The 17,106-nt window shown below is 40.2% G+C and overlaps 1 protein-coding gene across 2 annotated transcripts in view; it reads left to right on the top strand.

The window, feature by feature from the left end:
* The window catches only part of abcb4 (ATP-binding cassette, sub-family B (MDR/TAP), member 4), a 114,255-nt gene that overhangs the window by 24,000 nt on the left and 73,149 nt on the right, over window positions 1–17,106 (top strand). Inside the window, exons 5-7 of one of the 2 annotated variants that reach the window (XM_073054546.1) lie at window positions 5,564–5,624; window positions 6,396–6,587; window positions 11,044–11,215. In XM_073054546.1, the coding sequence (XP_072910647.1) occupies window positions 5,564–5,624; window positions 6,396–6,587; window positions 11,044–11,215 (425 nt within the window). The remainder of the gene's footprint in view (window positions 1–5,563; window positions 5,625–6,395; window positions 6,588–11,043; window positions 11,216–17,106) is intronic. The other variant, XM_073054547.1, reaches the window with a different exon arrangement.

Here is a 17,106-nt window from a genome sequence, read left to right as displayed (position 1 = left end):
CACATGAACATTCATCAGTAGAAATTGACGTAAGATATTTCAATGACATTGAGCTGTGAAAATTTTCCGTATCAGCACCACTTCTCAGCACTGAGCTTTTGTCATGCTAAACAATCATGGCAGGAACTAGCACAGTGCAGGTATGAGAAAATCTCAAGAGGGATTCATGATTGTGAAACCAAAAATGGGGGTAAATTATAATCTTAATGCAGTAATCTGATGGTAATCCATTGATCTTCACAGAACCCACTGATTTATAATCCATAGACTAAAAGACACAGGAGCAGAAATAGGCCATTCAGTCCATTGCATCTGGTCCACCATTCTATCATGGCTGGATTATTATTCTCCACAACCTCATTCTCCTGCCTTCTCCCCGTAACCTTTGACACCCTTACTAATCATGAACCTCTGCTTTATATATACCTAATAACTTGGCCTCCACAGCTGTCTGTGACAATGTGTTCACAGATTCAGCTCCCTCTGGCTAAAGGAATTCCTCCTCACCTCTGTTCTAAGACAAGAGGCCCAAATCTGCTCTCAAATACTCCAAGTGAGGCCTCTCCAGTGCCTTATAAAGCCTCAACATAACATTCTTGCTTTTATATTCTATTCCTCTTGAAATTCATGCTGAAATTGCTTTAGCCTTCCTTACTACCAACTCATCCTGCAAGGTAAACTTTAGTGAATTCTGCACGAGAACACCCAAGTCCCTTTGCAACTCTGATTTTTTTAAAAATTTGCTCCCAGTTTAGAAAATATTCCTTTGATCAAAAGGCATGCCTATACACTTCCCTAGGACTTATTCCACTGTTCAGGTCCTTTTGTAGATTCCTGTCCTTGACACTACCTGCCCCTCCACTTATCTTTGCACCATCTGTAAAATTGGCCACAAAGCCATCAATTCCATCGTTCAAATCATTGACATACAATGAGAAATAAAGATCTTTCTTGAAAGATCACTATGTGAAAGAGCACGCACTGTGGCAGACCACAGTACATGCGCTTGCAACACTGTGTGTCAGACAGAGTGGTGAGCAGCACTGGGGCTCCACAGGGGACTGTCCTGTCTCCCTTTCTCTTCACCATCTACACCTCAGACTTCAACTACTGCACAGAGTCTTGCCATCTTCAGAAGTTTTCTGATGACTCTGCCATAGTTGGATGCATCAGCAAGGGAGATGAGGCTGAGTACAGGGCTACGGTGGGAAACCTATCATGTTTGCTGTTGTGTGCTGGGGCAGCACGCTGAGGGTAGCAGACACCAACAGAATCAACAAACTCATTCGTAAGGCCAGTGATGTTGTGGGGGCAGAACTGGACTCTCTGACGGTGGTGTCTGAAAAGCGGATGCTGTCCAAGTTGCATGCCATCTTGGAAAATGTCTCCCATCTACTCCATAATGTACTGGTTAGGCACAGGAGTACATTCAGCCAGAGACTCATTCCACCGAGATGCAACACTGAGCGTCATAGGAAATCATTCCTGCCAGTGGCCATCAAACTTTACAACTCCTCCCTTGGAGTGTCAGACAACCTGAGCCAATAGGCTGGTCCTGGCTAATTTCCTCTTGGCATAATTTACTTATTATTTAATTATTTATGGTGTTTATATTGCTATATTTCCACACTATTCTTGGTTGGTGCGACTGTAACAAAACCCAATTTCCCTCCGGATCAATAGAGTATGTCTGCCTGTCTGTCTGTCTAATACTTCCACAGTCTCTTCAGCTAGATGTGGGGTTAGCTGGTCCAGTTGAATTACCTGCATTCAGACATTTCAGCTTTCCAAGTACCCTCCCTTCTGCCCCCGACACTCAAATTTCTGGCAGACTGCTGGTGTCTTCCACAGTTGAACACTGACACAAAATACTTATTGTGTTCAACTGCCATTTCTTTTCCACTTTCCATCAGTCCAGTATCTACTCTTGCCTCTCTTTTACTCTATATATCTGAAAAAACTTTTGGTATCTTCTTCTATATTATTAGTTAGTTTACATTCATATCTTTCCTTGTTTTTTTTATTGCTTTCTGTTGGTTTTTAGATGTTTCCCCGTAGTATATGCTTTTATGCTGTCTTTGACTTCTGTTGTCAGCCATGGTTGCCACCTCCTCCCTTTAGAATACTACTTCTTTGGGTTGAATCTATCCTGTGCCATCCAAATTGTTCCCTGTATCTCCAGATATTGTTATTCTGCTGTCATCCCTGCCAGTGTCCCCTTCCAATCATCTTTGGCCAGCTCCTCTCTCCTGCCTCTGTAGTTACCTTTATTCCACTGTGACACTGATATATTTGACTTTAGCTTATCCCTCTCGAACTGCAGGGTGAATTCACTCATATTTTGATCGTTGCCTCCTAAGGATTCCTTCATCTTAAAGTCCATAATCAAATCTGATTAATTATACAACACTCAAACCAGAATTTCTTTTTCTGGAGTGAGCTCAAGCTGCTCTGAAAATCCATCTCATTGAAACATAGAAAACCTTCAGCACAATACAAGCCCTCAGCCCACAATACTGTGCTGAATATGTACTTTAGAAATTACCTAGGGTCACCCATAGCACTCTATTTTTCTAAGCTCCATGTACCTATCCAAGAGTCTCTTAAAAGACCCTATTGTATCCCCCTCCACATCTCAATAGGCATTCTTCAAATTTGTTCTCCTGGGATCCAGCACCAACCTGATTTTCCCAATCTTACCTGCATATTGAAATCCCCCATGATTATCATAACATTGTGCATTTTGCATGCTGTTTCTATCTCCTGTTTTTTTTACCTCACAACCTGGCTACTGTTTGGAGACCTGTATGTAACACTTATCAGGATTTTCTCACCCTTGCAGTTTTTAACTCTACCCATAAGGATTCTACACCTTCCAATCCTATGTCCCTTCTTTCTGAGGATTTGATTTCAATTTTTCCCAGCAGAGCCATCCCACCCCTTCTGCCTACCTGCCTGTCTTTCCGAAACAAAATGTATCCTTGGATGTTAAGCTCCCAACTGTGATCTTCTCTCAGCCCCAACTCAGTGATCCACACAATGTCATACCTGCCAATTTTTAATTGCGCTACAAAATCAGCTACCTTATTCCATACAATCCAGTTAGTTCAACAGAATAAAATTGTCAAGTTCTCAAAAAGGTAAGTCATTAAGTATGCAGATTACTGCTCAGATAGCAAAGTTAAAGATACAACCTAACTATGTAATGACAATATAAAGCCATATTTAGCAAATCAGGGAAAGGTAAATTCCCACAGTCAGCAAATAGAATTTGCATGTTGGGTACAATGGGTGTGGAAATCCAAAATTACTGCAGCTGTATAATCATAATATATAGGAATAGAATTAGGCTCTTCAACCCATTCAGGACTGCTTCACCATTCACTCAAACTGATATTCATTTTTGGCCATACTCTCCTATGTTCTCCCTGTAATTCTTAACCCTTCTAACAATAAGCGATGTTGGAAGATTTTTTGACATAATAAGAACATAAAAATTAAGATCAGGAATGATCTAAATGGCTCATCAGTTCTGCCCGTTGTTCATCCAGATCATGGCTAATTTTCTCCCTCATCTCCATTTTCCTAAACTATCCCCATGGAAGTCTAGAAGATGCAACACCTTGTACCTCTCCCCTTCCCAGCATCCAGGAAGCCAAACATTCTTTCCACCTTCCAGGTAGTGTAGCGATTTCCCTTCCACTTCTTCCAATCTAGCATATTGTGGAGGCCTATGACTCGTGGATCACAGGCCCCAAGTATTTTTACCTTTTTTTCTAATTGTTTTAGAAACATGGAGTTATGCAGCACAGAAACAAGCCATGTGACTCAACTCGTCCACATCAACCAAGGTGCCTAGCTGAGCTAGTCCCATTTGCCTGCTTTTGGCTCATTTTCTTCTGTACCTTTCCTATCCATGAATCTGTCCAAATGTCATTTAAAGGTGTCTTCTAAATATTTTAGCTGAACAACAGAAGAAGGAATTGTTTGTCAATACCATCAATATCAAATGCTGCTTTCACGAAGTTCACTTGATTAGCATGTCTCCTGTTGGCAGAACTGCCGGATTTAACTCATGTGACTGATCGCCTGTTGATGACCATAGGTTTAATTAGATCTCCGGGCCCTATCGCAGATCATTTTGCAAAACCAGACTTTGCAGTATTATTAACAAAGAGATCCAAGAGAATGTGGCAGATTGTTTTAAAAAAAGACTGATCAGGACTTAAAAAGTGGCCCTGCAGTAGCTAACAAAGTGTAACATTTGACAGAGATTTTAATAAGTGGAAGGTTGTTTACACCCATGTTCTGTGAGACTCCAAAATAGGCCTTTACTCTTTAGAGTATGTATAAGGTATTTGGACACACAGTGTGAGCTAGAATTAAGAAAGAAGCATACAAATCAGCCTGATGGGGAATGATGAAGGCTTTAGGAAAATATCAATGGGTCAGTTAAGAGCAAAATTGTGCTTAAAGCTCAAGACCTTTCTCTACTGGATGCTTTTGACACTTGGATAGTTTATAGCAGGCATCTCAAACCACTGGAAATAAGCCACCATTTCTGTGTCCGATCCACTGGAAGAATAAATGAACCAACATCAGTATCCTCTCCCAGCACTAATTACTCTTGATTATCTCCAGTGGGCAGTCCAGCTCAACACCAGATCCCTGAAAAGGACACTCTACCCAACTACTATCAGAGTATGAAGCTAGCAGCTGGACAGTGAAAATAATTCTTTCATTGTCTTAAAGCCTCCTTGATAAAAATTAATATGCCTACTTGTGGAAATCACAGGACTGGTGAAATGAAGGTTGTTTCATTGAGAACCTCGAGCCCATTCATCAGCAGCACACAGAAGTCTACTGTAAATGGGAAGAAATACAGCAGCTCCCCAACTACCTGCCTAAGCCCCAGCAGCTGAATGATCCCCAACTACACTATAAACTACTTTGATCTAGGTATTTCTATGTTTTTATCACACTTATGTCAACATTTTTGATAATTCTATCCCAATTTCAACCTTATTTATGTTCTGCTGCTGGAGCAGGGAGCCTCTCGAGGTGCTAAAATTAAGAAATTGAAACAGAAAAGGAAAATAATTTCACCTCCTTTTACTCCGACTGCCTCTCACTAGTTTACAGGGGCTTCCTTCAATGCCTGGAACTTGGTCAGTTTTCCTCAATATGCTTAAATAATGTTACTCAAAGTTCAAAGTAAATTTATTAGCGAAGTACATAAGTATCACCATGTAGAACCCTGAGATTCATTTCCTTATAGGCATACACAATAAATACATAATAGAATAATAACCATAGTAGAATCAATGAAAGACTGCACCAACTTGGGCATTCAACCGTGTGCAAAAGCCAACAAACTGTCCAAATACGTACAAAAAGAAAAAGAATAATAATGATAAATAAATAAGCAATAAATAATGTGCTTTACCCATGATACTCGATTGTAAAAATATTGTGCATTCTGTTCTTTCAATGTTGATCTCACTTCATATTCATTTGAAGATGACTTTCGTTTCTGCTATTAATTGCAAAATATCCTTTCCAGAAAATTCATCACTGAATTTCACCGGTGATTTCCCAGAAACATTGGAGGAACAGATGACAAGGTATTAAACATTTTAAGAGTGTTATTTTTTTTGTTTTAATTGCTATTATCACTCTGACTTTGACTGATAACATGAAGTTCTTTTGATTATTTCAGAATTACAGTTAATTAGAATTAATATGTGCCTGCGGTTACTCAGTGCACATCAACTCTAATATTAATTTTTAAAAGATATTTTAGGATCATGCATTATTAACTTGGTACAGTCTGCCATATCTAAATGGAAAGTAAAAGTATACTTAGAAAAAATTTGATTTTGATTTTTTAAATATTGTTTTAGAAAGAGCATATTGATGATAATTTTAAGCACTAATATAAGATTATGTCCTGGTTGGTCCCTCACTCCAGAAGCAGGACCCTTTAGAGGAAATGTGCATAACAATGGTAGTTAACAAGGGGAGAGGTAAATTTCAATATTAGCATCAGGGTGGTAACCTGCTTGAGTTTATTTATCAATAAAACCCATCTGATTTTAATTGTATTAATTTAAATGGGATAAAAGAAGAGTTGTACTACAAAGGACAAGAAGCCCTTTTCATTATGTCACAATTCAGGTTGCAGAGTGGATGGCATTAGAGACTGTACTACACAGAAATCTAATTGTTGATTAATGGCTTTGAACTTCTTCAGCTTTGACACATCTATATTTAAACTGAAAACAGGAGATTCAAAAACAAGCAAAAGTTAACACCAGCAGGTTCATTGAGCCTTCCCTGCAGTTGTGCAGACCTACTGCCAGAATTTACTTCTGATACAATTTTCTTCTTTCCAGGTATGCCTATTACTATGTAGCAATAGGAGGAGCTGTTTTGATAGCAGCCTTTATGCAGGTTGCTTTCTGGTCATTGGCAGCAGCAAGGCAGACAAAGAGGATAAGAAAGGAATTTTTTCATGCTGTATTACGTCAAGAAATGGGATGGTTTGATGTAAATGACATTGGAGAGATCAACACCCGACTAACAGAGTAAGTGGTCACAAATGTAGGCTTTGATAGTTATTTTTCATTGATACTGTATATTGGAAGTGGCCATTATTGGCAAGGCCAGCTTTTAATGCTCATCTGTAATTGTCTTTGAGATTATGAAGCGGATTCTCCTTGTTAAACTGCAGCAAATCTTTTGGAAAAGGAGCTTCTGTTGGGTGTTTACAGTATTCAGCCGAAGGGGGATCACTCAAGATGATGTACGACTTGGAAGAAACATTCAGGCATTGGCTTTCATAAATCCTGCAGCCCTTTCCTTTCTAATTAGGAGAACTTGAGTCTGTGGGGTACTTGCAAGCCTTAGCAAGTTGATGGCATCCAACTTATGGATGTATCATTCTACCATTTGGTGGTAAAAGAAGGAGATGGTTAAGATGTTGGATGGAATGCCAAACAAGTGGGCACCTTTATTGTAGATGGTATTGAACTTCTTGAGTGTTGCTGATTCTGCACTCAACTGGACATGTGATCAATATTCCATTACAATCCTGAAGTGCCCAGTGAGTACAGTGGAAAGACTATGTGGAGTCACGAGGGAAGCTATTATACACGTTTCTGGAGACTCAGACACTTCTTTGCTTTTTAAACTGCTGTATAAATTTTGACCAATGGTGACCACCGTTACCTCACGAAAGCAGGACTGGAGATAGTTGGTGCCTGTAAATGGCAAGGGGCAATGATTAGGTTCTCCTTTCTTGGAGATGGTTATGGTGTGGCATAAATACTTTATGTCACTTACCAGTATCTGCCTGAAAGCTGTTCAGATCTTGTTACATAACAACATGGACTGTGTTATTATCTGTGGAGTTATGAATGGTATTGAACCATTTTTACCCCATAATGGAGAAACAGTGCCAAAAGTATCTAAGGGGATCCTCAGGGTTTCAAGCCATTGACCTCCAACAACCAATATCCTTTCATGGCATGGAATGCCCCCAGCTGAAGCAGATTTGGAATTGGCTTCAATTTTACACAGGCTCCTTTTGGAATTCTGGTATTTTACTGCTTAATAACATTATCAATGACATGTACACTGTCATTACTTATTGAGGCTGATCGGACAGCATTCACTCAGATTGGATTTGATCTACTTTTTATACTGTTGGATTGATGCCACAGTAGAACGTGTTGATAAATGGTCACAGTTTTTGGAGGCCAATGATTTCATCTGGAGAATATTCCTGCAGAAATTTCACACAGTGGAATCTGATGCATTCGGCCTTTTTGTGATAACTAGTGAGATAAACTGGTTAGGAAAATAGAGGTCTATTGGCAACCTGAGGTAATTTCTAAAGTAAATACATGTTCAACACAGCATTGTGGGCCGAAGGGCCTGTATTGTGCTGTAGTTTTCTATGTTTTCTATAAACTGAAATACCTGAACACAAATTTTTGTAGTAAGGAGTTTAGAAGGAGGTCAAGACAGACTACCAGTTAAAGCTGTTTGAAAGCATTTCAATCTTGACACACCTAAATCACAAACAAGCAAGAGATAACACCAGCAGGTCCATTGAGTCACTCCTTTGATGTTGTGCAACTTCAGAGCATCTTAATTCCCAAATGATCTTTCACAGCAACAGCTGTCTTTACACTAACCTTGGTGAAATGCAATTCCACAACTTCTACAGGATTCAGTGATGATCTCCAAGTCCGACTCTTTGTTCTGTTTGAAAAGTCAGCTTGCTCTCAGTTCTGTCACTTCTTCCCTGACATTATATTCTGAGCTTGGTCATGAATATCGTTATATATAAAGCTGCAGGAATCCAATGTCATTTATAATTGACCAAGTTTTACGCAAATTATTCTCTATGTATTTATATACCAATCCAGGTTAGCATTTTATTTTTAATTATACTCAAATTGACAATATTTTTATATGTAACAGTCTGGAGAGTCTTCATTGGTTCATACACTATAGCATGCAGGTTGATCTGTTAACTGGCCACTGTAAATTGCCCCTAGTGTGTAGGTGAGTGCTGGAATCTGGGGCAATTGATACGAATGTTAGCTGATGAGGTTACAGGGTAAATTGTTGGGATAAAAGGATTACATGGCAAGCCAGTATAGAAATGATGGGCCAAATGGTCTCCTTTTGAGGTATATTGTATGGAAATATGAAATAATGCTCCGGTCTTTGGTTTGCTCCATTGCCTTAAACACATAACCTTATGTGCTACACTCATTGCTTTGGCATTAAACCTATCCACATGCATACATTTTGTTGCTCTGTATTAAGTAGCATGTGTCAGATGAAGGCCTAAATCCACTTTGCTGGCAAATCAGTCTGTAATATATTCCACACAGTTAATATTCTAATACCCACCGTATGAAATGTAAAATCTGACAGCCCTCCACACTATCCACAACATCCCCAACCTTTGTGTCATCAGCAAACTTACTAATCCATCCCTCCACTTCCTCATCCAGGTCATTTATAAAATTCACTAAGAGAAGGGGTCCCAGAACAGATCTTTGAGGGACACCACTGGTCACCAACCTCCATGTAAAATATGACCCATCCACAATCACTCTTTGCTTTATGTGGGTAAACCAGTTCTGGATCCACAAAGCAAGGTCCCCTTGGATCCCATACCTCCGTACTTCCTCAATAAGCCTGGCATGGGATACCTTATCAAATGTCTTGCTGAAATCCATATACTCTACATCTACTGCTTTACCTTCATCAACGTGTCCTCAAAAAATTCAGTCAGGCTTGGAAAGCACGACCTGCCTTTGACAAAGCCACGCTGACTATTCCTAATCATATTATGCCTCTCCAAATGTTAATAAAACCTGCCTCTCAGGATCTTTTCCATCAACTTACCAACCACTGAAGTAAGACTCACTGGTCTATGATTTCCTGAGCTATCTCTACTCCCTTTCTTGAATAAGGCAACAACATCTGCAACCCTCTTTAATTTATTAATGAACATTACAGAGTACAAATCTTAAACTTGATCCCTTCAGGTCAGTGTTAGTAAATTACCATAACTTTTATCATTAATATAGAACTTCAATCTGAATGATTATCTAACTGAAAATTTTCTTGTTATTACTCATGTAGCCAAATGTAATGGACATATCAAATATAGATGCAAATGAAGGCATATTAAGTTGACACCATTCAATTTCATTTACAAATCTAGAAATTTCCCCTCTGAAGTTCAGTTTAATTAAACAAGCTACTATTCTGTTTTCTTAGAAGTCAGTTTGAAATCCTCAAATGCCCGAAACGTTGACAGCGCTTCTCCTTATAGATGCTGCCTGGCCTGCTGTGTTCCACCAGCATTTTGTGTGTGTTGTTGTTTGAATTTCCAGCATCTGCAGATTTCCTCAAGCTTGCAATTTTTGCTGCTTTGTTTGGTTCACTGTATTAATTTAGTACAATTTGTGTTTGTGCTGACAGACCCACTCCTTTGTATGAAGTCTACAATACCAACAGTTCAAGGCCGGAGGCTCACCATAATTTTCTTAGCTTAATCTGGCGATGGGCATTAATTATCTGTCTTGCAATGCATGACCATGTCCTGAACATAGGAAAATAGTTTTGTTTATACAACTTATTTAGTTAAGACCAATTAGAGGACACTGTTTGATGTTATGTACTGGATCTAGGTCCAATGCTGGCAGTGATCCACTTTCAATAAAATAATGGGCCCCGGAACCAAGTTACTGTTTCCATTGAATTCTCTTGCATTGCGCATCAGGTAGACACTTTCTCCAGTCTTAGTCACGTAGTGAGGTTGAGAAAGAATTTCAACAATTGTTTTTAATTTCCAAATGATTTGTTGTTTCTCCCTGGGGTGTTTGCTTCATCCAAGCGATCACATGTAGTTTAGGTGGGGTGGATTATGTCTATGTTTTGATGCACAAGACATTGGCTGTGTGACTGGGTGTGCCTGTGTAGCTTTTCAATTCCATTTTTGTTCAAACGTTTGCACTTCAAATTGGAATAGTGCTAATTGATGCTGAAATAATTAGCAGATTCTGAGGATAATTCTTTAGGGGCTATTATTTTTAAATGAAGATGTCATTTCAAGTTATACCAGTGTAACCAGATAAGAGAGGAAAATGACAGTGTGGGATAGAATATCAATCTCCAACTCTTCCAGGCCTGTTCATGTAAACTAATAATGTCATGTAGTCAAGTAGATCTTGATGTTTCAAGACATTTAGGAATGGTCTTTATTGCACCTAACAAAAAATATTTGCAAATTCTTTGTGAAAAAATTGTGGGTGAAGCTGATTAAATATTAAATAATTTTCTGAAACTGGAGAACGTGCCATCATCTACTTGAGTGAAAAGCCTTTAGTGATGATCTAGAAGGGACCCAAGTCATGGCACAAGTCAGGGATAAGCTTAGGAGTTGAACAGTAGATGATGAGTCATTGTAGACTGGAGATAATGATTTTTTATTGTATTCTGTTTGCCTTCCAGTGATATTTCAAAAATAAGTGATGGAATTGGTGATAAAATAGGTATTCTCATACAAACACTGACGACCTTCATTGCTGGCTTTGTGATTGGCTTTATTAAAGGATGGAAACTGGCACTGGTGATTTTGGCCGTGAGCCCAGTTCTGGGAATCTGTGCAGTAATCTGGTCCAAGGTTAGTATGTTTATTTTGTTATTTTACATATAATACATTCTTCCTATTTAGAATCTGCTGAATGTAATCAGTTTTAATGATTTATACAGCATTGCATTTTTCCACCTATCGCTATCAGTCATTTGCATAGTCACAACCTGAAACGCTCACCGTCCTTCAGTGGTAATTTTACTCCAGATTACAGCATCGACATTTCCTTGTGTCCCTTAATATCTATCGCAGTTTCTCTTCCTTGATTTTCCAACACCTCACGTATCAGACATCCCACCTCTCCTGGAAGTTCTGGGAGTCTCCCGTATATTGATAGCGGCTCCCTGACGCCTGCAAATTATATACAATATCCCGGAAATCGATTTTTGAGAACGAGAGAGAGAGAGAGAGAGAGAGAGAGAGAGAGAGAGAGAGAGCGAGCACAAGAGAGTCCACGATGGAGAAGAAGCCATCTTCTTGATGCATGACATCTATTGCAGCGATGAATGACATCCAGTTTCTCGTGCATCTCTCTCCTGACCAGGGGACTGGTTGATGAACAAGTTTCAGAGTAATGGAATCTTCTGTAACAAGAGCTCCCAGCTTCTCATGTCATTCTCCCTCCCCATCACTTCCCCCACCTACCCAATTGCCCCCTCACCTGGCTTCACCTCCCGGAACCTGCCAGCTTGTACTCTCTTCCACCCCCCCCCCCCCCCCCCCGCCAACTTTCTTATTCATCCTGTTAGGCAGCTGGTGTGTGGAAACTTGTTACCAGGTACTGCCCATAAGTCAACAATTCAGCTCCAGCCTTTACAGTTTTAGATTGTCCATTGTGGACATTGAAACAGGAGGAAGTGAGGGGAATTGCTGAGTGTTAAAGTGTAAATGTAATGGAGCAACCTTTGAAAATGCAGTTGCTGTTGCCTGAGTGTACAGCACTCTCTGTGCACCTGCCCACTGTTTCCTTACCAATGGTTGCAAGTCCAGCTGGCAGGTACTTTGTGGCCTTTCCTCGACATCTAAAGCAGTTATAGAGGCATGTAATGTGGACATCACTGGTAATGGCCACGTTGACTGTCCATCTCTAATTGTTGCTGAACCATGGAGCAATTGAAAATCAAATGCATTTGTAAGTGTGGAATCACATTAGGTAGGAAGGATCACACACAAAATGCTGGAGGAACTCAGCAGGCCGGGCAACATCTATGAGAAAGAGTACAGTCGATGTTTTGGTTCAGCCAGGAAGGATGATGCTTGAAGAACATTAGCAAAACAGGTTTTTTTTATAAATGTACAAACAAGCCGGAGGAACTCAGCAGGTCGGGCAGCATCCGTTGAAACGAGCAGTCAACATTTCAGGCCGAAACATTGACTGCTCGTTTCAACGGATGCTGCCCGATCTGCTGAGTTCATCCAGCTTGTTTGTACGTGTTGATTTGACCACAGCATCTGCAGTGTTTTTTTTATATAGCAATCTGGTAATTTCATATTTGCCATTATTGAGACTAACTTTAATTTTAGATTTAATGAATATTCTCCTCTTGCCATTGTGGATTGAAACTCATGTCACCTAGGAATTTGGAATTCTGGCTTCCAGACAAGTAATTTAGTTTGTACATTACCAAATGGAAGTAGACAGTGCCTTGCTATATACGTTATGCACACAGCAATTCAGCAAGTCTGATATAGAACATGATACCATTCTTGGACCTATTGTGCGCATCCTGTGTAAAAACGTAGTGTCTGGATTCTACATGGAAGGTTCAAGAATAATAATTCCTGCAAAATTGCTTCTAATTGCACATGATTCAACATTGTTTCATTAAGGCCAACTGTCCACCAAAGAATGAAGGAAACATATACAGAATTCAATTTACAAGCAAGAGAGATCTGCAGATGCAGGCAGAATTCAATTGTAGCCTTTTTCTGGTCAGAATGTCTTTGTTTTTGGCAAGCCCTCAACATTTTGTTAAATAAGGGAGAAAAAAGCAGCACCTATTTCATACTCAATTGTTAAATAATTGCATAAATATAAGTATGCCTATGGTAAAAATAGATAGATAAATAATATCTGAGATGCCCAGTCATCAAGATTCCCTCTTGGCCTCACTGTTGTAGTCGAAAGGAAAGCTCTTGAAGCAATATGTTTGGCACCAGCTTGGCTGCAGGAGCTGCTGGAAGGATGTTCAATGGCGTCCAGCCGCCTTAGGGGCTCCACACTGGATTGTGTCTGGGTTTATTCCTGTACCCTTCATCTCTCTCAAGGCTGCCCACAAGGCAGTGGGGCTGTTTGCTCATAGCTGGGGATCTGGTTCACGAGCAGCAGGGCATGTCCAGACACCGGTGGGAATGCATGTAGTGTGTGCAGGGGCCAGACCTCCTCCCCGTCCTCTGTAGTTCAGCCCGATTCTAAAAGGAGTTCAGTTTCCGTGTGTCACCAGTGAGGAGGCACGACATGAGGCTTGCTGTTGGAGAGGCTGTGTACCGGCACATTCAGCTCCCCTTTTCGCAAACTGCTAGCCAGCTGTGGAAACGAGAGTGATAGTGTATGCATATTGTACACCCTGTAGGGAAGAAGGCATTCTTGGTGATGGTGATGGTGGGGGGTGAGGACATTGAATCTGAAGTGAACATAAGGTAAAACTCTGATATGCAGTGTCACATACTAGAAACCTGTGTTATGGGCTGTACAGGGAGTGGAATAGATTGTCTGCAAGTGGAAACCAAAAGTGAGCATGCTTCATCTGCAACTGAAACCCTCATACATATCATTACAATTATTCTGCTGTCCTCCAGTTAGCTTCCATCAATTCTCAGAATTAGAATCATATTTACTATCACCAATACATGATAAATATAGAAAAAATATTATGTATGTTAAAATAAATAGTGTAAAAACAGAAATTTAAAAAAAGTATTGGGGTACTGTTCATGGGTTTAATTTTGATTTAGAAATTAGATGGCAGAGGGAAAGAAGCTGTTCCTGATTTGCTGAGTGAGTGCTTTCAGGCTCCTGTACCTCATTCCTGATGGTAACAATGAGAAGAGGGCATGTCCTGGGTGCTGGGGGTCCTTAATGATTGACGTTACCTTCTGGAGGCACTGCTCCTGGATACTATGGAGGCGAGTACCCATGATGGAGCTGACTAAGTTTACAACTTTCTGCGATTTACTGCAATCCCTGTGCAGCAGCAGCCACCTCCCCGCACCCCAGTGACTGTCAGAATGCTCGCCGCGTACATCTGCACAGATTTGAATGTTTATGCGACAAACCAAATCTGAAACTCGTGATGAAGTATAACCTCTATCTTGGCTTCTTCATAGCTGCATCAATATGTTACTACCAACTTAGTTCCTCAGAGATATTGACACTCAGGAATTTGAAATTTCTCACTCCCTCCACTTCCAGTCCCTCCATAAAATCACCTAAAACTGTATGACCCATGTCCTAACTTCACCCATTCATCTGCATTTACAGACCCAGATTGACGTACAGATAAACTCTCAGTTTGTTTTCAAACCCTTTTTTTTCTTCACTACTGGGCAATTCTGCAAACTACTTCTGGTTACCGTTTAAAATACCTGTACTCTTCTGGTCTTGGGCTGTTTGTCAGTTCCATTTTTAATCACTCCATCATTGGTGATGAATTCTTTGAATTGCCAATCCTCGATGTTCTGGAATTCTCTTCCCAAAACTTGCTGCCACAATACTAAACTTGTGTATGAGTCATAGAAACATAGAAAACCTACAGCACAATACAGACCCTTCAGCCCACAAAGCTGTGCCGAACATGTCCTTACCTTAGAAATTACCTAGGGTTACCCATAGCCCTCTATTTTTCTGAGCTCCATGTACCTGTCCAGGAGTCTCTTAAAAGATCCTATTATTTCCACCTCCACCACTGCTGCTGGCAGCCCATTCCATGCACTCACACTCCACTCTCTCCGTAATAAAAAATTACCTCTGACATCTCCTCTGTACCTACTTCCAAGCACCTTAAAATTGTGCCCTCTCGTGCTAGCAATTTCAGCCCTGGGAAAATCCTCTGACTATCCACACAATCAATGCCTGTCATCATCTTATACACCTCTATCAGGTCACCTTTCATCCTCCGTCACTCCAAGAAGAAAAGGCCAAGTTCACTCAACCTATTCTCATAAGGCATGCTCCCCAATCCAGGCAACATCCTTGTAAATCTCTTCTGCACCCTTTCTATGGTTTCCACATCCTTCCTGTAGTGAGGCGACCAGAACTGAGCACAGTACTCCAAGTGGGGTCTGACCAGGGTCCTATATAGCTGCAACATTACCTCTTGAATGAAGGGTCTCAACCCAAAATGTCAACTGTTCCTCTGCTCCACAGATGCTGTTTGACACGTTGAGTTCCTCTAGAAGTTTATTTTTTTAAATCTCTAGACACAGTACATCATCTTGAGTCTCTCTTGTGTCACTACTCCATACATTTCTTATCTCCAAAAAAAACACTTAAAGCTTTTACTGCTATCAAATTTTGATTGACCACCTTGCTGAGTATTTTGGAGTTTTTTTCTTTCTATATTAAAGATTATTTTTAGGTGCAATTTATTGTTAAAGCTTTGGCTTTGAAGCTGTCTGTTGGTGTTGTAGCTGTCTGTTGGCGTTGTCAATACATATCTGGTCTTATGTATTCATGTCTTTTGTATACATGACTGTGGAAGTGAGGTTAAGATCTCCTGTTCTGTGCCTCTTCCCACACTCTATATACTCTGTGTGCAAGGTTACAAATATAAAGGTCAAAACTCATCACCAAAATTCCCTCCTGTCATCCTTAAATGTGCCTGACTACCGGTAATCAGTTTATATGATTTACGGTAGTTTATCTTTGTCTTGTGTTTGGCTGGAACTTGAAACATGTAAAGAAGACAATTAATTCGTCAATAAATCCTCATCTGGGAAAGATTCAGAATCAAAAGTAACCACATTTAATTTAATTCTTGGTGCTGAACATCATAGCTTAAAGCTAAAAATATAGCCAAGAATTGAATAAACAAAAATAATGAAATATCCCTAACTTCATGGATGGATAAGTTTTACAATGTGTGTTTACAGCACACCTCATTCTAGGCAGCAAATCATGTAAATCCACTACCGAAGGAGGGTCTCAGTGAGTGCTTGAGAAGCCACCTGGCTTATTTATTCATGAGACAAGTTAATGGGGGATAACAAAGGGTCATGTCAAAGCTGTGATTAGCAGGCCAGAGCAATTGTTGAAACTGGAAGCCAAGACATGAATACTAGGATTGCCCAACAGATCAGGCAGTGCCTGTGATGGGGGGGGGGAGACTGTGTTATTATTGCAGATGAATAATATTGCAGCAGAACTGGCTGGTTCTTACATGAAACAGAAAAAAAGAGTTGCTTGCAGTTTTTCCCTACATGTTCATTATTTGCAGAGACTTCACCTCATTATCTGTGGTAATTTAAAAAGGTAAGTTGCAGCATCTTCAGCATTTCTAGATAGGCAACACATTCTTGACTTGCCCTTCTGCAGATTATTTCATAAATAACAAAAATATGTTTTTGGCTTGGGTCTAAGTATATATTGCAAAGTAGCACATTGCGACAAGCATGACATTCCTTTTGACGTGTGTAGAAAGAGGCTATTTTGGCCCATTCAGTCCAGAACGATTCCACTTTCCACTGTTTTTGCCTAACAACCTATTTTCCTTCTTCCCCAATAACCCACCGCACTCCTCAACCCCCACCCCCCCAGACTTTACCACTCACCTCTATTGGAGGCAATTTACAGTGGTTAATTAATCTACCATGTCTGTGGATGTGTCAGGAAACCAGACTACCCAGAGGAAACCCCATGCAGTCACAGGGAAAATGTGTATAAAGCATGAGCTTGCTCTCACAGACAAGGGTAAGGAAAATTC

Source organism: Hemitrygon akajei, chromosome 8 (genome assembly GCF_048418815.1).
Source record: "Hemitrygon akajei chromosome 8, sHemAka1.3, whole genome shotgun sequence".
Lineage (NCBI taxonomy): Eukaryota > Metazoa > Chordata > Chondrichthyes > Myliobatiformes > Dasyatidae > Hemitrygon > Hemitrygon akajei.
This window is presented reverse-complemented; position numbering and strand designations above follow the sequence as displayed.